Below are 22,054 nucleotides of genomic sequence, written 5' to 3'. Positions count from 1 at the left end.
AGGTTTTTGTTTGTTTTTCAGTGTTGTTACACAAATCATGACATCTAAAAAAAAAAAGAAAGCCAAAGCATATTAATAAGAAGTTTTAATTGGGACTGTAAGTCCGCGGCACTTAATGCTCTAATTTTTGCAATTTTAAAACCAAAACCCAATGCTTTTAAAATGTGAGTAAAGGCAGGCTGTGCCAGCGATGGTGCGTTGAAAACGCCTGAAGGTGACGAAATCCTCACTAGCTTCGGCCGCCTAGCGAGCACAGTGTAGATCCCAGGTATTTTTGTCGCACCTTTAAACCGGTTTTTGAGCCGCCGAGCCTTCATCGCGAGAATTTACGGAATTAGACGCGGGAGGAGGAGCCGAAGAGTGACGGCTGACGAATGACAGCTCTTAGGTAAGTCCGGGGCTTTAGTCGGTTCAGCGCGCATCCCCGGCCCCAGTGGCGTGCGCGCACGTGGCTCCGCCCCTTTGCCCGGAGCCAGGTTCCCCATGTTACCCGCACGCCTGACCCGTAAATTACTATGTCCCTTATTTCGGGGATCATCTCCCACCGTAGCGAGCTGTGGCCTCCAGAAACCGCTCCTCGAGAGAAGATGCGCGGCCGCCACCTCCTCCCAGCACCCATCAGGCCGGGGACGTGGGCTTCCTCGTGGGCCGACGGCGACTGGGGGTTACGAAGGAAGGGATGACATGGAGGAGTGTTTTCTGTTCCCTGAATATGTCGCGGAGCCGGAGCCTGCGCCGACCCTCGAAGAGCAGCTGCGGGACCTGCAGCAGCGTCAGGAGGAGGAGGAACGGCAGAAGCAACAGCTGCGGGAGGAGCGGCGGCAGCAGAAGCTACGGACCAGCCTCCGGGTGCACCGGGTCGTGGGGCACCCGGACCCGACGGTGCCGCCGAGTGGCCTGAACTGCTCCGGCTGCGGAGCGGAGCTGCACTGCCAGGACCCTGGCGTGCCCGGCTACCTGCCCAGCGAGAAGTTCCTCAGCGCGGCGGCGGCCGGCGGGCTGGCGCGGACCGTGTGCCAGCGCTGCTGGCTACTGGTGCACCACCGGCGCGCGCTGCGCCTGCAGCTGAGCCGCGAGCAGTACCTAGAGTTGGTGAGCGCTGCACTGAGGCAGCCCGGGCCCGCGCTGGTGCTCTACATGGTGGACTTGCTTGATCTGCCCGACGCCCTGCTGCCCGACCTGCCCGCGCTGGTAGGCCCCAAGCAGCTGATCGTGCTGGGTAACAAGGTGGACCTGCTTCCCCAGGACGCTCCCGGCTACCTGCAGCGGCTCCGGGAGCGTCTGTGGGACGACTGTGCCCGCGCCGGGCTCCTGTGGGCCCCTGGCCACCGAGGGCCACTGCACCCCGGCGGGGGTGGGCCACCTGATGGGGAAGAGAATTCGAATCCTTCCGCCAGGTCCCGTCCTGTACTTAGGGACGTGCGGCTTATCAGCGCCAAGACTGGCTATGGGGTGGAGGAGCTCATCTCCGAGCTTCAGCGCTCCTGGCGCTACCGCGGCGACGTCTATCTAGTTGGCTCCACCAACGCTGGCAAGTCCACTCTCTTCAACACACTCCTGGAGTCAGATTACTGCACCGCCAAGGGCGCTGAGGCTGTCGACCGAGCCACCATCTCCCCCTGGCCTGGTGAGCTTTAAGAGTTCCGCCCCGCTTTGTTTTCTGAGATGCTTAATGTCCACCAGGAACTGTCTGGAGCTTCCCTTTGACAATCTCTTCCGTGTGTGTGTGTGTGTGTGTGTGTGTGTGTGTGTGTCACACCTCTCTTTTGTGTCAGCTTAGTGCTTGGAAATTTAGTAGTTCTAGTAATTTTCTAACAGAAATATTTATGGAGCACTTCTAGGGTGCAGTCATCGTTCTAGGCACTGGAGATAAACCAGGCAGCAAAACAAAGTTCCTGTTCTCTTGGAGGGTTTCCCCTTGTAGCTTTACTTTGTATGTTTTCCTGGAGAGTCCTTTGACTTTCTAGACCTACCTCCACTGTCTTGAGTTTATTCATGTAATCAGTATTCTATACACATTTAACGTTTGAATAATTCACTAACATAGTATGATGTGTAGCTTAATTGAGAAAAAAATGTTAATTTTGTGGCTTTAAGAAACTTCTGTAATTGCAAAATGTGTCCTTCTATGACCCTGTTTATATTTAACATTTCGCAAAACTAACTGCCTTACTTGTTTCTTTGAAACCAGTATTTATTTCATAAGCTGCTCTTTCCCTGTCCTGGACTTTGGTTGAATTATACACAGAAGTGCTTTTATATAGGATGGTAGTATGGTGAAAATTAAAAGAAATTAGACCTGCAGATTTGGGATTCATATCCAGTCTCTGAACCTATTCCTCATCTGTAAAGTAACAATAGTTTTGTAAAGGTTTGTCATGAAGGTTATGTGAAATAAATCACTGTACCCAAAACTGTAAAATATTAATTTCCCTCCTCTTATTCCCTTGTAAAATGTTATTAAAATATATTCTTTGGTGTTTCAGGTACTACATTAAACCTTCTGAAGTTTCCTATTTGCAACCCAACTCCTTACAGAATGTTTGAAAGGCAAAAAAGACTGAAAAAATATGCAACTGAAGCTGAAGAAGATCTTAGTCAGCTAGAACAAAATCAACTTAATCTCTTAAAAAAGCATGGTTATGTAGTGGGTAAGCATCTTCTACAGGAAAACTCTTGTGGGGGGTCTATGCTGAAATTTTTTTTTTTTTTGAGCAACCTGAAATACAGCTGGGGCTAGCCAGTTTTTGTGGGGAGAGACTACTTTCCTCATTCTGGAACATCAAGGCTCTTTAGAGGCAAGGCCACTGTTTGGAAACCCAGAATTTACTATGCTGAGAAAATTGAGGCAGTAGATACTTAGAGAAATCCAGGAAAGGAGTTATATAGTAACTGCCCACCTACCCATTGTCAGTAGTAAAAGCATTTCCACTAAGATACAGCCCCCCTTCTTGCAGACCAGTACAGGTTGTTGCCTCCTGTACATGCAGCAGCTTTAAATTAGATGGCCCCCTTTCCTTGGCTTCTCTTTTCAACCTTCATTTGCTAAAAACAGTTTGATTTCCAACAGTTCCCCTACACCCAGTGTACACAGCCAGCCATATGCTTGATCATTGCAAGAGACTGGCTCCCGCTGCCTTTTTTAAAAAACCAAAGCTATGCCTGGCTGGTGTAGCTTGTGGATTAAGCATCATCCAGTGGACTGAGAGGTCCCGGTTCGATTCCTGGTCAGGGCACATGCCTGGGTTGTGGGCTTGATTCCCGGTATGGGGGCATGCAGGAGGCAGCTGGTCCATGTTTCTCTCTCCCATTGGTGTTTCTATCTCTCTCTCTCTCCCCCTTTCTCTTTCTCTAAAAAAAAATCAATTAAAATTTAAAAACCAAAGCTATGTGTCATTGTAGTTTCACTTTCATAGCTCATAGTTTTAATAACTTTTTTGACACAAACCTAATTATCTGTCTGGAGTCAGAGGCTTCCAAAGAGTAACTAATAACTTCAATATAACTTGTTCTAGGAAGAGTTGGAAGAACATTCTTGTATTCAGAACAGAAGAATAAAGCTGCCTTTGAGTTTGATGCTGATTCACTTGCCTTTGACATGGAAAATGAACCAGTTATGGTTGCAGATAAATCCACCAAACAAGTAGAACTGACCCCACAAGATGTGAAAGATGCCCACTGGTTTTATGACACTCCTGGAATTTCAAAGGAAAATTGTGTATGTATTTGATGTGTTTTAGAAGCATTAACTTTCAACTACATGAGTACTGTACCATCTTACATGTTAGAACACAGGAAAGGAAGTATGCTTTCATTATAAACTAAATTCTGATTCACTCATAGAAGTGGTTCAGGGATGAATTTATATGACACCAAGTTCTATATTTCATGTGTTGGGCTTCACTGCGGATACCCTACTTGTGCTATTGTGCTTGTTACCTTAGTTAGGGAGACATTTACAGAATCGTAGACTTTGAGGTTGGAAGAAATCAAATATTACCACCGTGCAGCCACCTGTTCCGTTCTTCAAGTCCCTCTATAGCATATCCATCAAAGGGTATCCAGCTTGAATTGTAGTAAAGAGGGACTGGCTCCTCATCTGCTGAAGCAATGTCACCTTACCTCCCAAAGTAACTGGTTTTGACCTGCTCTTTGTATTAGCTGAACAGTCTCCTTGTAACTTGTATCCATTGTTCCTCAAAGCTGTGTGGAACAAATGTAATGCCTATTTCCCTTGCTGGACTTTGAAATACTTTAAAGTATTATGTCCTATTGTTCTATCTCTTCCTCACTCTACACCCTTTTTTTAAATATTTTTTTAATTGATTTTTTTTTTTTTTTTTTTGAGAGGAAGGGAGAGATAGAAACATCAATGTGAGAGAGACACATCTGTCAGCTGCCTCTTGCACACCCCCTACTGGAGATCAAGCCTGCAACCGGGTGTGTGCCCTGACTGGGAATTGAACTGAGACTTCTCAATCCACTGAGCCACACCACCAGGCTTCACTCCACCCTTTTCTTTTATTAGTTCATCCAGCAAACATTGAGTACTTGCTATGCTGACATAATCCAGATTATTTGTCCTTATTTTCTACATATGTTCTTTCTGAGAGGTAAGTTGTTCATCAACCCAGACCCCTTTCAAAATGTTTTCTAATTTTTTTTGTTCTTAGAGTATGACACTAAGGACTGAATTTCTTGTATAAGAAATTTCAGCATAACTTAGAATAGGATTAACTCTACCTGTTTTGCCCTTGTACATCTTAATTCAGTTGCAGTATCTCTTGGATAGCTTTGATTCTATCTAATTAAATTCAGCCTGTATCCTACATACTTACTAAATCTCACAACTTTTTATTTGCAGTTTTGATCATCATCCAGGTCATTCATTCATTGACTCAAGTATGCATCCAGGATACAACCTTATTGCAGATCCATTAATCAGCTTCCTCTGAATCTGGTTACTGACCAGTTTCTAATTCACCTAATTATCTCTATCTCCCTGTGAAACAACATTTCTTTCTTAGGTCCTTTTCCTTCCTTTGCCTCATTGGGATTACTTAGAGTGTCATTCTCAGAAGTGTATTCTATTTGGTGACCCATATCATAGAATCATATGGATTTTTTAACTTTTTTCCCCTTCTACAATAATTGCTTGTGTCCTCTTCTATCACTTTAACTTCAACTCATTTTTCCCTTTTAGACTCAGGTCAGGGATAGCAGTTACTTTAGTCTTATATACCCTCTTGTCAAATAGTGAGAAAGACAAGAATTTGCTAAATATTCCAGTCAGCAGAATAAGACTGAGAATATAAAGTGTCTTTCAGGTGGTTTGCATCTAGTGTCAGTTTATTGATATATTTATTTGATGCCTTAAATCAGTGTTTCCCAAATGGAACCAAGGAACTCTGTTGTGAAATGCAAGTATCAGGGTCTAAAAAATGTTAAAAGGTTTATTTGCTGCAGGTGGCCTTTAATTATGCTTTTTCAAACACAAATGCTGGGGAAAACGACTTGCAGCCCCCTTTTGTATTTTCTTGTGAACCTCTCTAGGTATCATTTTTTTTTTTTTTTTTTTTTTCAGAGAGAGAGAAAGACATCTATGTGAGAGAAACATCTATCAGTTTCCTCCCACACACACCCTGACCAGGATCGAACCTGCTACCTTTTGGTGTATGGGATTATGGTCCAACCAACTGAGCCATACCATATTTCCTTATTATTTTTCTTTTTTTTTAAATCCTCACCCAAGAATATTTTTGCATTTATCTTCAGATAGAGCAGGAGGGAAAAAGGGAGGAAGAGAGAGAGAAACATCGACATGAGAGAGACATATCAACTGGTTGCCACCCATAGGACCCTAGCCAGGGCCAGGGACAAACTGCAACCAAGGTACGTGCCCTTAGCAGGAACTGAACCCGGGACTCTAGGGCTGACACTCTAACCGCCAAGCCAAACTAGCCAGGGCTTTTTTCCATTTTTTTACCTTCTCTATTTTTTAAAAAGAATCAGATTTCAATTCCTTAATCCTTACCAGAATCTTGTACTTTCTGGTTTTCCTTTTTTTTATTTTTTGTAATCTATTAAGGAACTTTTCAGCCTTTCAAGCTAGAGGATTCATAGCTTTCTCTCACTTTTTTCTGAGTATTTGGGGAAAGTAAGGAAACTAAAGACCATAATTTTAACAGGAGTTCAAGCTCCTTACCTGCTCCTAGAATGCTGTGACCATTTTGCATTTAATGTATGCATACTTGCCAGTAGGACATGAGATAGCTCACGGCCTTAACCTTTAACTGAAAACTGCTGCTCCCTAGAATCCTCAATGGTGAGAACGTATTTTCTGTCTTGGAATCAAATAATCAATGTTTGCCATTCTTGCCAATTTTGACCTTAGGAGGATGCTACTGACATAAGAAAGAAAGTCTCATAAATTTATTTTATCATTATTCAGGATTAAGTTGTGAGACAACAATGGAAACATTCATAAATTTATTTATGACAGAAAAAAGTGCATAAATTTTATGTGCAGCAAATTCTGACATACTTTGGTTTATTGTGAAGTCTGAAATATTTTTTCGTCACTTTTTATCTTATAAGTAAATCAAATATCTTCAATAAAAGTAATTCTCTTTAAAAAATCTACCCTTTCCTTCACAGATTTTAAATCTTTTAACAGAAAAAGAAGTAAATATTGTCCTGCCAACACATTCCATTGTTCCAAGAACTTTTGTGCTTAAACCTGGAATGGTTCTATTTTTGGGTGCCATCGGCCGTATAGATTTTCTGCAGGTAAGGGAAGTCTATACCATTTTTTTTTTTTTTTTAATCCTCACCCGAGGACATTTTTCATTCAGATAGAGTGGGGAGGGAGAGAGAGAGAAAGAAACATCGATGTGAAAGGGACATATCGAGTGGCTGCCACCCGCACAACCCAACCAGGGCTGGGGACAAACTGCAACCAAGGTACATGCCCTTAGCAGGAACCAAACCTGGGTCTCTCTGGACCGCAGGCCGACACTCTAACCGCCGAGCCAAACCGGCCAGGGCTCTATACCATTTTTTAAATGACTTAGTACTGGGCTTTATTTTAAGGAAGCAGATTTATGAACAAGACTGGCAAAATGCTGACATCTAGGTCATGACTATATGAGGCACTGATTTACCAGTCCCTTTTTCTTTGTTTTTTAATGCCCATTATAAAAACTTGGGGAAAATTAATGGGGGGAAGATACAGTAATAGGGCTTAAAACTATATCTTCAATAGGATGTTCAGTGCCCCATACTGCTAGACATCAAGAAAAGATACTGCCCCTATCCTGTGGTATTGTTTTCCAGGGACATCATTGGTCAAACCTTTAAGTACAGGATTAGTATGCATTAAATAAATCCACACTTCTTTATATCCCAGGTTATGTATGCTTTTATATATGTGGTTTTTGTTTGGTATTCAGTTACGTAGCATCATTCTGGGGATTTTAGAGTATCTATAAATTTTAAATCTTGCCAAAGTGAGGAGAAAAAGATAAATGAAACATAGAAGTGTCCAACAACACTTTTGCAACTCGCGGGCCATGGCTTCAGCACTTTTCTTGTGTTTGGTGTTTGTTCATAATTTGTTGGAAATTTAGCATTACACACTTAAAAAAAAATCCTAATATATTTCTTTAAAGATCACAGAAAGTTACTTTTTTAAACCTAACTTTACACAGGGACAGGTGAAGCAGACAGTATTTTCTTTTGTTTTAAAGGATCATTTCTTGCCCAGCCAGTGTGGCTCAGTGGTTGAGTATCAACCCATGCACCAAGGGGTTGCCAGTTTGATTCCTGTTCAGGGCACATGCCCAGGTTGTGGGCCTAATTCCCAATGAGGGTCATGCAGGAGGTAGCCAATCAATGTTCTCTCTCTTCGATGTTTCTCTCCACCTCTCCCTTCTTCTCCCTCTAAAATCAATAAAGAAAAAAAAAGTTTTTTAAGTATCTTTTTTTTAAAGGCTATCAATAAACCTATAGAAGGAATCATAGTTTTACATAAATTATTGAAACACACTGTTTCTGCCATATTGTGCCCTTACATTAATACAGGTTAATTATAGCTGCCGTACCACTACTTACAAGGGAGCTTGATATTTTTTAAATTGTTCCTTGTGCTGGTTTTTCATTGTGTAAAATAACTTCTTTCTTTCTTAAGGGAAGTCAGTCAGCCTGGTTTACAGTTGTGGCTTCTAACTTCCTTCCTGTGCATGTTACCTCTTTGGACAAGGCAGATGATATATATCAGAAGCATGCAGGTCATACATTATTCAAGGTGAGGTGACGCGCTTTGATGATTGCATGGTGAGGTTAACTTACACGGTGACAGTCCCACAGCCCTGCTAAAAAAGCCTTTGTTAGACAGAACAGTCTTTGTTATACCATCAGCCAGCTCTCCCCTCACCTTGTTCTCCTTGAGGATTTGGCTGTAGAGTGAGGTGGGCCTTATAAGAAAAGGGATGTTGGACTGATCCAAGAATACCTACAGAGCTATGCTTTCTCTAGACAATACTGTCCAAAATGGTAGCCACATGTGGCTATTTAAATATAAGTCAATTAAAATTAAATAAAATTTTAGTTTTAGTTCTTGTGTTGTACTAGCCACCTTTCAACTGCCCGGCAGTCACTTTGTTGCAGAAAGTTGTTTTGGAGCCCTGGCCAGTTTGGCTCAGTGGTTAGAGCGTCGGCCTGTGATCCGGAGAGACCTGGGTTTGATTCCCGCTAAGGGCGCGTACCTCAGTTACAGTTTGTCCTCGGCCCTGGTTGGGTTGTGCAGATGGCAGCCACTCGATGTGTCCCTTTCACGTCGATGTTTCTCTCTCTTTCTCTTCCTCTCTCTCCCTCCCACTGTATCTGAACAGAAAATGGAAAAATGTCCTCAGGTGAGGATAAAAAAAAGAGAGAGAAGAAAACTCACATGTCCCCTTGGCAGCCAGGGAGAGAGATATTTCACATTTAAAAAAAAAAGTTGTGTTGGATAATAGTGAGGAGAAGCTACAGATTTTCTCACAACTGGGAGATGCTACTGGCATCTAGTGGATGCACAGGACAGCCCCTCACAACACAGAGTTATCTGGTCCAAAGGGTCAGCACTGCCAAGGTTCAGAGGCCTGGTCTAGGTGGAGAAACTCTCCTCCCAGCTTCTTAATCCCACTTACAGATTATCTCACCTCTTCTCTACGGCTCTACTAGCTCCTTCCTTCAACCTGTGAATATGTTAAGATTTCTCTCATCTTTAAAAAAAAAACTCAGTGTCCTATTTATTCCTTCTCTTTACAATCAAGGTTGCTCCTGTTTCTTATGTTCCATCTAGTTTGGCTCTTACTGTGCCACTGAAATTGTTCTTATCAATTCACCAAAGACTGAGTGGGTACTGTTTTCAACTTCTTAACAAGATGCGCTGTAGACATTGTTAGCTAGTGAGTATTATATAATAGTTAAGATCACTGGAGGTAGACTGGAATCAATTTCCACTCTGATCTACCACTTAACAAAGCTGTGTGACTTTAGGCAAGTTTCCTTTACCTCTCTGTGTTGAACCTACATCACGAGGTCGAGGTCTGGAGAGGATTAAGTTCCGGGGCACTGTTCCAAGTGCCAGGGAAGTGTCGTGGTGGTGGTGGTGGTGGTGGTGGTGATAGAACATAACTGTTGCAAAAACACCAGGTGCATTCAATGCAGAGGTAATTTAGCATTAATTAATGCTCTTGCAACCAAAAGTAAGTAAAACCACAAAATATACATCTGCCCTTCAAAGATGATAAAAACAAACCTGGCTTGACTTACAAATACTTCTCTCTGGATTTCCTAAGAAAGCCAGACTGAAATTAAAGCTGCTGGCTGGGTAGCTCAGATGGTCAGAGCATCCTTCCCACATGCCAAAGTTGTGGGTTCGATCCCTAGTCAGGACATAAACAAGAATCAACCGGTGAATGCATAAATTAAGTAGGACAACAAATCAATGTTTCCATCTCTCTTTCCCTCTCTTTCTCTCTCAAATCAATTTGTTAAAAAATCCATTGAGCCTGGCTGGTGTGGAGCGTTGACCCATGTACCAGGAGGTTGCTGGTTCGATTCCTGGTCGGGATGCGTGCCCAGGTTGTGGGCCTGATCCCTAGTGGGGGCCATGCAGGAGGCAGCCAATCAATGTTCTCTCTCATCGATGTCTCTATCTCTCTCCCTCTCCCTCTCTCTAAAAATCAATAAAGAAAAATTATTATTAAAAATTTATTGAAATAACTGCCCTAAAGTTAATATTCCAGAGACTTTTGTAGGATTTGCTGAGTGAGCACATAAGACAATTGGCAATATAGAGTCTGTTGCTTTTTCTGCAACAGAAGCTTTACTTCTACATATTTGTTCACTTTTTAGATAAAATAATAAGTTGAAGTGCAGCCTGAGACTTGCAGGAAATAAAACTTCCTTAGTTTGTGTGACATGACTTTCAGAAACATGAACTCTGTATTGTTCTACCCCATGCATCTGTGCAGTTTTCAGAATGTACATCACTGATACTTTCTGAAGCAGCAATCCCGGTCTTCTCTCCCTGTGTGACACAAACGGTTTCTCTCTAAATCCAGCCTTGGAGTTCAAGCTGTAATCTGTTTTCGAGATCCTTAAATATTTTCTCGGCTTTCAGTTTTAACTGCCCTCCTTCCACCCCCACCCCAAATATACCTCCCCATCACAAAAGCAGTGGTTCTCAACCAGCATTGACTTTTCCCCCAGAGAATATTCGGCACTACCTGGAGACATTTTTGGTTTTCACAACTTGGTAGGTGCCAAGTAGAAGCCAAAGATGCTGCTAAAAACCCTATACTGCACAGGAGAGCTTCCCCACTCCCCCAACAGTTATTTAGCCCAGAATGTCAGTAGTACTGAGGGTTGAGAAGTCCTGCACTAGAGAGATCTTCCCCAAATGCAAAGCAGGTCACAGTATCAGGGATTTTGTTTTTTGGGGGGTTTTTTAATTCTTTATTTCTGTTCTCTTTCCTCCTTATAACCCCTTGGTAGTTCCACATTACTGAGAGAAGTTTGAACTGATGGCCTCATCACTAATACACACACATACAACATAATCTAGACAGTTAAACTACAGTTCCTGAACCTCTCCTTTTTCCCGTTTTTGTGTCTATACATGATGCTAACCAACACTTTAAATTTCCACTGGGTAACTTTGACCTATTTCTCAAAATACTGCTCAGATATTGCTTCTTCATTAATGTTTACCTTGACCAAAACCTATTCATTACTTCTTCCTCCACAACCATAGTACTTAATATATGCCTCTCATCACATTCTTACCTTGTAATTGGTTTACATGTTATTTCCACCTTCTGATCTTCTTAGGGGATAGGGCCATACTGTAACATCTATCTTTGTGTCCCTAGTGCTAATCACAGAGACATCTATTAATGCATAAATTACCAGTCACTTCCAATTCATGGAAACATCTGTAAACATAGAAACTGAATCTGATACATGTACCCTTGACTTGTCATGAGTCAGGGATTAATCTTTGTGGGCAGCCAGGCCTCTAAGAGCTAAGGTATTTGGAAAGATGTTGCCTTAATTGCCTGCCCAACATGACTCTTTGTAAAGCTTTATGGAGAGCTGTAAAAACAGTGTAAACTAATAAAGCAAGATTCTGATATCAGGAAGTTACCACCCACATGTGGCCCTTGGCATGGAACTGTAGGTTTCCTATGCTTTTCATTTGACTAGAAGTGATTTGGAGATTTTTTTCAACCATTAATGTTTAACAGGATTTTTTAAAATCCTCACCCAGGAATATTTTTCTGTTTATCATCAGATAGAGTGGGAGGGAGGGAGAAAGAGAAACATTGATGTGAGAGAGACACATCGACTGGTTGCTTCCCACAAGCGGGGATGAACTGCAACCGAGGTACATGCCCTTGATTGAAATCGAACCCACGACTCATTGGTCCATAGGCCAATGCTTTAACTGCTGAGCCAAGCCGGCCAGGGCAGGATTTTATTCTTGATCACTGTACAGAATTACCTTATCAGTGCTTTACTTAATATTAGAGTTATGGGGAATTGTTTTTGAACTTCCAACATGTTCATTTTATCTTAATGGAAGGTTCCAATAGGTGGAAAAGAGCGAATGACAGAATTTCCTCCTCTTGTTGCTGAAGACATTACATTAGAAGAAGGAGCTGGGGAATCTGAAGCAGTGGCTGACATCAAGTTCTCCTCTGCAGGTAATTTTATACCAGGCACTTTCTTTTCTTAAATTTTTTTTTTATTATCATTATTTTTTTAATCCTCACCCAAAGATTTTTTTAGATAGAGTGGAAAGGAGGGAAAGAGAGAGAGAAAGAAACATCAATGTGAGAGAGAGACATCAATTGGTTGCCTCCTGCATGACCCCGACCAGGGCTGGGGACTGAACCGCACCAAGGTACATGCCCTTGACCAGAATCAAACCCATGACTTTTTGGTCTGAGGGCTGACGCTCTAACCTCTGAGCCAAACTGGCCAGGGCACACAAGGCACTTTTTAAAAAGATGAATAAAGTAGCCTTTTTATATTTTTATAGAAGTATGCCTAGTAACAGAAGGTAAGTATTTTATATTTTTATAGAAGTATGCCTAGTAACAGAAGGTAAGTATTTTATATTTTTATAGAAGTGTGCCTAGTAACATAAGGTGAGTATTTCTAGTTTATTCATAAAACGCAACCTACTCTGAAATCAATTTTTATCTTTTCACAAATGTATAGTATGCTTTTTTAAAAAATAGAGTGAAAGAGAACAGTAACCTCCTTTATGTTCTACTTTAAGATTTGGGTTAGTGTTTTCAATAAGATAGTCACTGACATACTTACCTGGCAGGGGAGATGCCATGATCACGAAGGTGGTTTTCCCAGGGCGAGGCTTGGCCAATGCACTCCGGATGAGCTGACCCCTGCGATTTCCCCAAATGTGGGAAACCTGACTGCACAATTTGTGGTAGTTGCGGGCAGGGGGAAAGATAGTCGCTAACACCATTTTGTGTTCTGCTGTATGCCTGCATAGGTTGGGTTGCAGTAACGCCTCAGTTTAAAGACAGACTACATCTCCGAGGCTACACACCTCAAGGAACAGTGCTGACAGTCCGGCCCCCTCTCTTGCCATATATCGTTAACATCAAAGGAGAGCGCATCAAGAGAAGTGTGGCCTATAAAACCAAGAAGCTTCCTTCCCTTGTGTACAATCTGCAGAAGAAAAAACAGATGAAAATATAAAGCTGACCTTGTTCATGCTGATGTTAACTGTATAGCTATAATAAAGCTCCCCTATGCCCACCCTTTTTGAACTATTCAGAACTGTTTTTTGTATCTGTAATCTTTTGAGTTTGTAAATACAAATTGTTGTTTTTGTAGGGGGTATGTATGTATGTGTGACCCAGATATACCTAAAAAGGGGATTCTGCTGCATTCAAGTTTCTTTCAGTATTTTTTTTTTTCTTTTTTATGGAGACCAGATGTTATTTCTTATTTGGAGTCTAGCTGAGAGGACAACTTAGCAATTGGCATATGAAAAAGTGGCAGGAAATCAGTTTCTCCAAAATAAGATAGAAGTGAGTAGGTGGCTCTGCACTGGGTAGTCATCCAAGGATCCAGCTGCTGGAATACTCCATGGCTTCCATCTCTAGGTCTGTGGTGTTTGCTCAAGTGGTCATCCTTTTCCAGGGAGGGGGAAGAGGTGTAGAGGTGAAGAGCATGCAGCTTCCCTGTTTAAGAGAAGGGGGTAAAACCTGGAAGTTGCACCTGTCCATTGGTCAACATTCACATGGCCATACCTATCCACAAGAAAGCTGGGAAATGTAGGGGAAATAGGAACCATTTCAGATTTCTATTACTTAAGAGAAGAAGGAAAAATGGACACTGAAGAAAAAGCAGAAGTTTACCTTACATGAGTTTAAAATGTCTGAAAATCTTAATTACAGAAGAATTCAGGTTATATCTTTCTAGGATCCATAGTCTATTCTGCAACTATCAGAGCATTTAACCATTTTAAAATGTGTATGCACTGTATAGCATTACATCAATCAAAAGTTTTTACCTTTTGTTCTTCCTAGCTGAAGACAATGAACCATTGGCAAGTCAAATCCCAGATTATGATGTTGAGGTAAATGCTAGTGTGATAAACTGGACTGAAATGCAGTCAGATCCATAAATTTCCTGTAGACTCAGGTTTAACATAAACTTCTTGATAGTCTCATGTTCTCTGCCAATGTGTACCCTCTAGCCCCCTTTCACTAAGTCCTTTTAGAATAAGATGCAACTTGTAACAACTGTTGCTCTCACTCTCATCTTGGGGGAGGTAGGTCCTTTCCACATACACCCTCTAGAGGGCAGTAGCTTCCCAAGTTCAAATTAATAGCTGATTTCTAGTTTTTCATTAAGGAGAGAATGAAAACCATTAATTTTACAAGTTAAATTGTGGCCATTATATTTTTGTCTACTGTTCATAGTTTGGAGCTTAGGCCTGACTGTTTAGATAGAATGAAGTAAATATGCTAAACTTTGCATTTGTAGAGAAATACAGAACCTAAAAACTGATGCTGCGATTATTCTCATAAGTTCTGAATACATATTTTAGAAAGCAGAACATGCTCCCTTCTCTCTAGGCTTTTAGGCCTCTTGACTAACAAAGATTCCATTTTTAAACTTTCATAACTTACCAGGTCTCTTCTACCTCTAAAATGCAGTGTTTTTGTTTCATGAAGCTTGACTGATGCATATCTAAAAATGTTCTAAGGTGCTTTGCTAGGAGTTTTAAATAGTGAGTGCAATTTACCAAGTAAGTTTTAATTTCCCTAATTATATTAGTTCATCTCTTCGGCTCTTCATTTGCTCACCTATAAAGTGAGGAAATGGCAGATTTTTCTCAGTCCTAACCTTTTATGATTCTCATTGAAAAAGCAGGAAAGGGAGGAAAGGGTGTTTCCGATACCTCACACTAAAAAAATACTTCCCTGCCTAGACAGTGGAGGACTTCTGGTAGGATCTGGTATCAATTTACTTCATACTCTGCCAACCTAATGCAGCCCAGATCACTGCTGGCCTATTCAACCGCTCCACAGTGGGTTTTGCTTTAAGGAAGTTTGGTTACTGTGTTGGTGTCTGAGCTCTAGTCAGTTCACTGATACTTCTTAATCCATTAATCTAACTAAAAGACGTCCCTTGAATCACTAATCGTTTATGCTATACAGCTTGCAGGAATTAGTAAAGAGGAGAAATTAATAGCAAAGTGTCAGGACAGCTGCCTCACTTCCACAGAACAGGTTGTTCTTAGTGGCTAGAAAACAATTAAGCAAGTTTATATTAGATCATTTACTTGGCTCTGCAGCCTCGTGGTGTTCAGTATGTCACTACTTTTGTATTCATGACACCTAAAGACATATGTGCAGTTGAAGGGCTTTCTAACTTCTATGTGATATTAACCTCAAAGTTTTATTTTTAAGTTACACCTTTTTTCCCCTTTAAAACAGCACCATTTTTTCCAGAGTTACTGAGACAAAGTTAAGTTTAACACATTTTGTATTTTTAATCACCATAAATGGCAAGCCATACCAGTCACTAGGGCTTTACTGTGTAGTTCCCCAGAGTCTTCCCATGACCACCAAGGAGAAGTGGAGTACAGATGCAGTCTTGTGTGCTTGTGTTTTTTGATCACTCAGACATTTGCAAAGTGGAGATGAAGACTAGTTTCCTGCAGGTAACTACCTTGGAGCGTCAGCTGCGCCAGCCATGTCAGAGTTGTCATTGCCTCACTGAGTAGGCACCCAGCGCTGAAGCAAGCTGTTTCGTAGACAGCCTCTGATCATTTACACTGGCTTCCCTCCCACTTGGCTCTGCCTCATGGAGCAATAGAATCATTTCCATTCTTTCTCAGACTGTTCCATTTTGTCTTGGCTGCTTTCCTTCTCCCAGGGGCATTGTTTTCTCTCAACTGTCAAAGAGTAATGCTTAAACATTAAAAACAAGACTTCAGACTTGTGACTCAAATAAATAGCACCTCTGCCTGCTCTTAGTGTCTCTCCATCATGTTGTCTGCCCCACTGATGCCCTGTGGTGGGAAGGGAATGGTTCAAGATTAATACTTTAACATCACATAGGAATTATTCCTCACTTTTTACATTCATGACAAAGAGCATCCTTATTTCCTCATTTAGTAAAGGAGTTTCATGATCTGAATATTTCTAAGTGTGTCTAGCTCATCCTTAAAACAACCACAGCTTGAACCTCCAGTTCCTGTTTTCCAAAGCTTCCTTTTACTTCCCAGATAACTCGGAATTTACCTTCTGAACATTCAACCTACTGGAAGAATGTATTGGGTCTTAACATTCTCATTGGTAGATGCAATAAGTATGATGCTTAATCCCAGACATGCCAGTACCTTAGGCCAATAGCTGCAGTAAGTGTGAGGAAACAGGCCATGAAAAAAAGACGTGCTAAAGAACATATCATCAGGTGATTTGGAAAGCAAAAGCCTGCACAGATAATTTCTTACTTTTCAGTAAATCCCTGGAAAATAGGCACTCCAGTGTTTGTATGAATGAATTAGGAGATGAGGGGATTTTTTGTTTGTTTGATTAGTTAGTTTATGTCTTCCCTGAACAACAGCAACAGAGCAGACTTAATTTCCCCTGTAGCATTTACACTTTTCTAGAGTTTCTTCCTTTCTTGCATAAAGGCAGTAGTACCTCACGTTAGTTGTATTTCAGACTACTCTTGGTTGCAATAATCATGATAACCCATATATCTTATTATTCCTTTACATTCTGATAACAATAGTAGCTAGTTCTTATATTGACCCAGGCACTATTTGAAGTGCTTTACATAAATTAACTGAATCCTTACAACAACCCCATGCAGGAAGTATTATTACATGCATTTACAGAAAAGGCACAAGTAACTTGCCCAGGGCTACAAAGCTAATAAGTGATGGAGCTGTGATTCAAATAAACCCAAGCAGTCTAGCTCCAGCATCCATGTCAGTTTTTTTAAATTATACAGTAAAACTGACTTATTTTCTTTTTGATATACAGGTCTATGGATGTTAATATTTGTATAGGTTCATTTAATGACCACCATAATCAAAATACAGAACAAGCCCATCAGCAGCATTGTTTTTCACCACTGTACAGTACTTACCTCCTCTATGTACTAGAACCCATCACAAGTCTAAAGTCCAGAACTTTTCAACCTCAGGAGGGAAACGTGTTATCTCAGAAAAGAAAGATAACTCACTTTGAAGACCTTCAAAAGTAATGACACAATTTCTGTGTTAACTGTGTGTAACTGCCACTTATCTTTCTCGCTTCCTTTGAATTCTACCCAAAAAATATTTCTTAGAGCTAGGGAGGGATGTGTGTGTGTTGCTGCATCCTTGCAGTTTTACTTTACCAGTGCTACCCAAACGTCCCAGTGTGATTTCCATGCTGTATTACCAACTCAGCTTAAAATGAACTGTGTTTTCATGGCTGGCTGGGAATCTATTCACATTGCTAGTGAGCTTTGCCAAGTACCACGGACAGATCACAGCATCGGTGGAGATACCCACAGTTCTAATTAAGAAAACTATAAATAACATACACAGGAAATGGGAATGCAAACATCTGAAGAATTATACCACTAAACTATCATAGAAAAGAAGTTGATTTTTTAATACTCTTTTATTTGTATTGTTGTATTACAGATGTTCCTCTTTCCCCCCATTGATCCCCTTCTCCCCACTCTCACTTCCCATCTGCTTTCCCCACACTATTGTCTGTATTCACTGGTTATGCACATATGCGTTCTTTGATTTATCCCTTCCCACCCCACCCCACCCTACTCCTTCCTTCTGAGGTTTGTCAGTCTGTTCTCTACTTTCATGTCTCTGGATCTATTTTGATCATCAGCTTATTTTGTTCATTATACTCCACAAATAAGTGAGATCATATGGTACTTGTTTTTCTGACTGGCTTATTTTGCTTAGCATAATACTCTCCAGGTCCCTCCATGTCATCTCAGAGGGTAAGAGATATTTCTTTCTTACAGGTGCACAGTATTCCATTGTGTAAATGTATCACTTTTTTATCCACGTATCTACAGTGGGCACTTGGGCTATTCTAGATCTTAGCTATTATAAATAGTGCTGCTATGAACACAGGGGTGCATGTATTCTTTCTAATTGGTGTTTCAAGCTTCTTAGAATATATTCTGAGAAATGGGATCACCGGATCAAATGGCAGCTCCATTTTTAATTTTTTGAGGAAACATATTGTTTTCCATAGTGGCTGCACCAGTGTGCATTCCCACCAGCAGTGTACTAGAGTCCCCTTTTCTCCACATCCGCACCAGCACTTGTTGAGGAGTTGCTAATGGCAGCCTTTATGGCAGGTGTGAGGTGATATCTCATATATGTTTTAATTTGCATCTCTCTGATGATTAGTGATGTTGAGCATCACTGATGTCCTGTAGTTTTTCATATCTCTTGGCCATTTGCATGTCCTGTTTGGAGAGGTATATATTCAGGTCCTCAGTCCATTTTTAATTGGATTGTTTGTCTTCCTTTTGTTGAACTGTATGAGCACTTTATATATTTAGGATATTAACCCCTTATTTGATGTATCATTCACAAATATGTTGTCTCAAAAAGTGGGTTCTATTTTCATTTTGAGAATGGTTTGTTTTGCCATGCAGAAGCTTTTTAGTTTGAAATACTCCGAGTTATTAATTTCTTCCTTTGTTTCTCTTGCCCTAAGTGATGTATTGGTGAAAATTCTGCTATGTGTGAAGTCTGAGATTTTGCTTCCTACATTTTCTTCTAGGATTTTTGAGGTCTCATGACTTACATTTAAGTCTTTTATCCATTTTGAGTTTATTCTTGTGTATGGTGTAAGTTGGTGGTCTGGTTTCATTTTTTTGCATGTACCTGTCCAGTTTTCCTAACACCATTTATTGAAGAGACTGTCTTTACACCATTGTATGCTTTTACCATCTTTGTCAAATATTAATTGAGCATAATATCTTAGGTTGATTTCCAGGTTCTCTGTTGTTCCATTAATCTATATGCCTGTTTTGTGCCAGTACCAGGCTGTATTGATTCTGATCTCTTTGTAGTATAACTTGATATATGGTATTGTGATCCCTCCAACTTTGTTCTTTTTCAGAATTGCTGTGGCTGTTCAGGGTCTCTTTTGGTTCCATCTAAACTTTTGCAGTATTTGTTCTGGATCTGTGAAATATGCCATTGGTACTTTAATAAGTATTGCACTGAATCTATAGATTGCTTTGGTTAGTATGGACATTTTTATGATGTTGATTATTCCAATCCATGAACATGGTATATGCTTCCACTTTCTTATATCTTCCTCTATATTTTTTAGTGTCCTGTAGTTTTCTGAGAACAGATTTTTCACTTCCTTAGTTAAGTTTATTCCTAGGTATCTTAATTTTTTTTGTTGCAATGGTAAATGGGATCATTTTTTTCATTTCCCTGAGTGTTTATTGTTGGTGTATAAGAATGCCAACATCAATTTACAGATGTTAATTTTGTATCCTGCTACTTTCCCAAATGCATTTATTATATCTAGTCGTTTTTTAAATAAAGTTTTTAGGGTTTTCTACACACAATATCATGTCATCTGCGAAAATCAGTTTCACTTCCTCTTTTCCAATTTGGATCCCTTTTATTTTTTCTTCTTGTCTGATAGTTGTGGCTAAAACTTCCAGTACTATGTTGAATAAGAGTGGCAAAAATGAACATCCCTATCTTGTTCCTGTTCTTAAGAAAAATGCTTTTAGTTTTTGCCCATTGAGTATGATGTTGGCTGTAGGTTTTTCATACATGGCCTTTATTATATCAAGATATGATCCCTCTATTCCCACATTGCTGAGCATTTTTACAGAAATGGGTGCTGGATTTTGTCAAATACTTTTTCAGCTTAGGTTGATATAATCATATGATTTTTACCTTCCATTTTGTTTATGTGGTGTATCACATTTATTGATTTGCGAATATTGTATCAGCCTTGCATCCCTGGGATGAATCCCACTTGGTTGTGGTGAATAATTTTTTTAATATATTGCTGGATCAAATTTGCTAATATTTTGTTCAGGATTTTGGCATCTATGTTCATCAGGGATATTGGCCTGTAATTTTCTTTCTTTGTAGTGTTTTTTTCTGGTTTAGGGATTAGGATTATGCTGGCCTCATAAAAACAGTTTGGAAGTCTTCCTTCCTCTTGAATTTTCTGGAATAGTTTGAGAAGAATTGGTATTAGTTATTCTTTGACTGTTTGATGAAACTCCCCTGTGAAGCCATCCAGACCAGGGCTTTTGTCTGCTGGAAGTTTATTGATTACTGCTTTGATTTTTTTTAGTTGTTATTGCTCCGTTCAGGTTTTCTGACTCTTCCTGGTTGAGTTTTGAAAGACTGTATGAGCCCTGGCCGGTTTGGCTCAGCGGTTAGAGCGTCCGCCTGCGGTCCGGAGAGACCCGGGTTCGGTTCCCGCTAAGAGCATGTACCTCGGTTGCAGTTTGTCCCCGGCCCTGCTTGGTCATGCGGGTGGCAGCCACTCGATGTGTCCCTTCCACATCAATGTTTCCCTCTCTCTCTCTTCCTCTCTCTCCCTCCCACCCTATCTGTACAAAAAAATGGAAAAGTGTCCTCGGGTGAGGATAAAAAAAAAAAAAAAAAAAGAAAGACTGTATGACTCTAGGAATTTATCCGTTTCACCTAGGCTGTCCAATTTGTTGGTGTATAATTGTTCATAGTACTTTTGTTATCTGTGTGTGTGTGTTTTAATGGATATTTAGAAAGAGAGGAAGGGAGGAGAGATAGAAACATCTATGAGAGAGAACATCAATTGGACACTTCCTTCATGCCCCCCTCTGGGGATTTGGCCCATAATCTGGGCATGTGCCCTGACCAGGAATCAAACCAGCAACCTCTTGGTGCATGGGTCAATGCTCAACCACTGAGCCACACCAGCCGGGCAAATTACTCATAGTATTTCTAACAATCCTTTGTATTTCTAAGGTGTCAGTTGTTACTTCTCTTTCATTTCTAATTTTGTTTATTTGGGTTCTCTCTTTGTTTCTTGTTCTGTCTGGCTAAAGGTTCATCAATCTTGTTTATCATTTCAAAGAACCAGCTCTTGGTTTCATTGATCTTTTGAATTGTTTTTTTAGTCTCTATGTCATTTATTTCCACTCTGACCTTTATTATTTCTTTCCTTCTACTTGCTCTGAGTTTTCTTTTTGTATACTTTCTAGTTCTTTAAGTTGTATGGTTAGATAGTCTATTAGAAATTTTTCTTATTTCTTGAGGTAGGCTTGTACTATGAACTTCCCTCTCAGGACTACTTTCGCTGCATCCCATAGAATTTGTGTTGTGTGTTCATTTTCCTTGATTTCCAGGAAGTTTTTCATTTGTTCCTTGATCACCTTGGTAGCCCATTCATTGTTTAATACCATGCTATTTAGTCTCCATGTGTTTGAATGTTTGGGGGTGTTTTTATTGTTATTAATTTCTAGTTTCATGCCATTGTCATCTGAGAAGAAACTTGATATGATTTCAATGTTCTTCAACTTGTAGAGACTTAGTTTGTGTCCTATCATGTGGTCTGTCTTTGAGAATGTCTCATGTACACTTGAGAAGAATATGTATTCTGCAGTTTGGGGGTGTAATTTTATGTAAGTATTAATTAAATCCATCTGATCTAGTACATTGTTTAGGATCTCTGTTTCCTTGTTAATTTTTTGTATAGACTATTTATCCAGTGGTGTCAGTGAGGTGTGGAAGTCCCCTACTATGATTGTATTGCTATCACTCTTTCCCTTGAAGTCCTCCAAAAGATTTTTAATATATTTTGGTGCTCCTATATTAGGAGCATGTTTACTAAGGTTATATTTTTGTTGTTGAATCAATCCTTTTAATATTATGTAATGGCCTTCTTTGTCCCATTAGGATCTTCATTTTGAATGAAGTCTATTTTATCAGATATCAGTATTGCTGCCCCAG

The 22,054-nt window shown here is 40.4% G+C and overlaps 1 protein-coding gene and 1 non-coding gene across 6 annotated transcripts; both read left to right on the top strand.

Annotated features, from left to right (window-relative positions):
• Positions 1-38: 38 nt before the first annotated feature.
• Positions 39-14,237, top strand: NOA1 (nitric oxide associated 1). Of its 5 annotated transcripts, XM_036257740.1 has the most exons (8): positions 39-388; positions 551-1,627; positions 2,487-2,651; positions 3,516-3,718; positions 6,658-6,789; positions 8,189-8,305; positions 12,134-12,254; positions 13,070-13,450. In XM_036257740.1, the coding sequence occupies exons 2-8, from the start codon at positions 685-687 to the stop codon at positions 13,276-13,278; spliced, it is 1,890 nt and encodes a 629-aa protein (XP_036113633.1). In that variant the 5' UTR covers positions 39-388; positions 551-684; the 3' UTR covers positions 13,279-13,450. The 5 variants fall into 5 exon arrangements, with proteins under 5 accessions (XP_036113633.1, XP_036113643.1, XP_036113606.1 ...); XM_036257750.1 differs by lacking the exon at positions 39-388 and having other exon boundaries at positions 457-1,627; positions 13,070-13,452; XM_036257713.1 differs by lacking the exons at positions 39-388; positions 13,070-13,450 and adding an exon at positions 14,115-14,237 and having other exon boundaries at positions 466-1,627.
• On the top strand, positions 12,872-13,035 carry LOC118622542. Its single transcript, XR_004958083.1, has one exon. It is a non-coding gene; the product is annotated as a U1 spliceosomal RNA (small nuclear RNA).
• Positions 14,238-22,054: the final 7,817 nt, after the last annotated feature.

Source organism: Molossus molossus, unplaced genomic scaffold (genome assembly GCF_014108415.1).
Source record: "Molossus molossus isolate mMolMol1 unplaced genomic scaffold, mMolMol1.p scaffold_m16_p_1, whole genome shotgun sequence".
In the NCBI taxonomy this organism is placed as follows: Eukaryota; Metazoa; Chordata; class Mammalia; order Chiroptera; family Molossidae; genus Molossus; species Molossus molossus.
The sequence above is the reverse complement of the archived record's forward strand: the minus strand, read 5'-3'. Positions and strand labels throughout refer to the sequence as shown.

Coding starts and splice junctions, on each gene's coding strand:
- NOA1 (XM_036257750.1), top strand. CDS start 484: ATGTTACCCGCACGCCTGACCCGTAAATTACTATGTCCCTTATTTCGG. Junction 2,652..3,515: donor AAAGCATGGTTATGTAGTGG/GTAAGCATCTTC, acceptor AACTTGTTCTAG/GAAGAGTTGGAAGAACATTC. Junction 12,255..13,069: donor CATCAAGTTCTCCTCTGCAG/GTAATTTTATAC, acceptor ATGCCTGCATAG/GTTGGGTTGCAGTAACGCCT.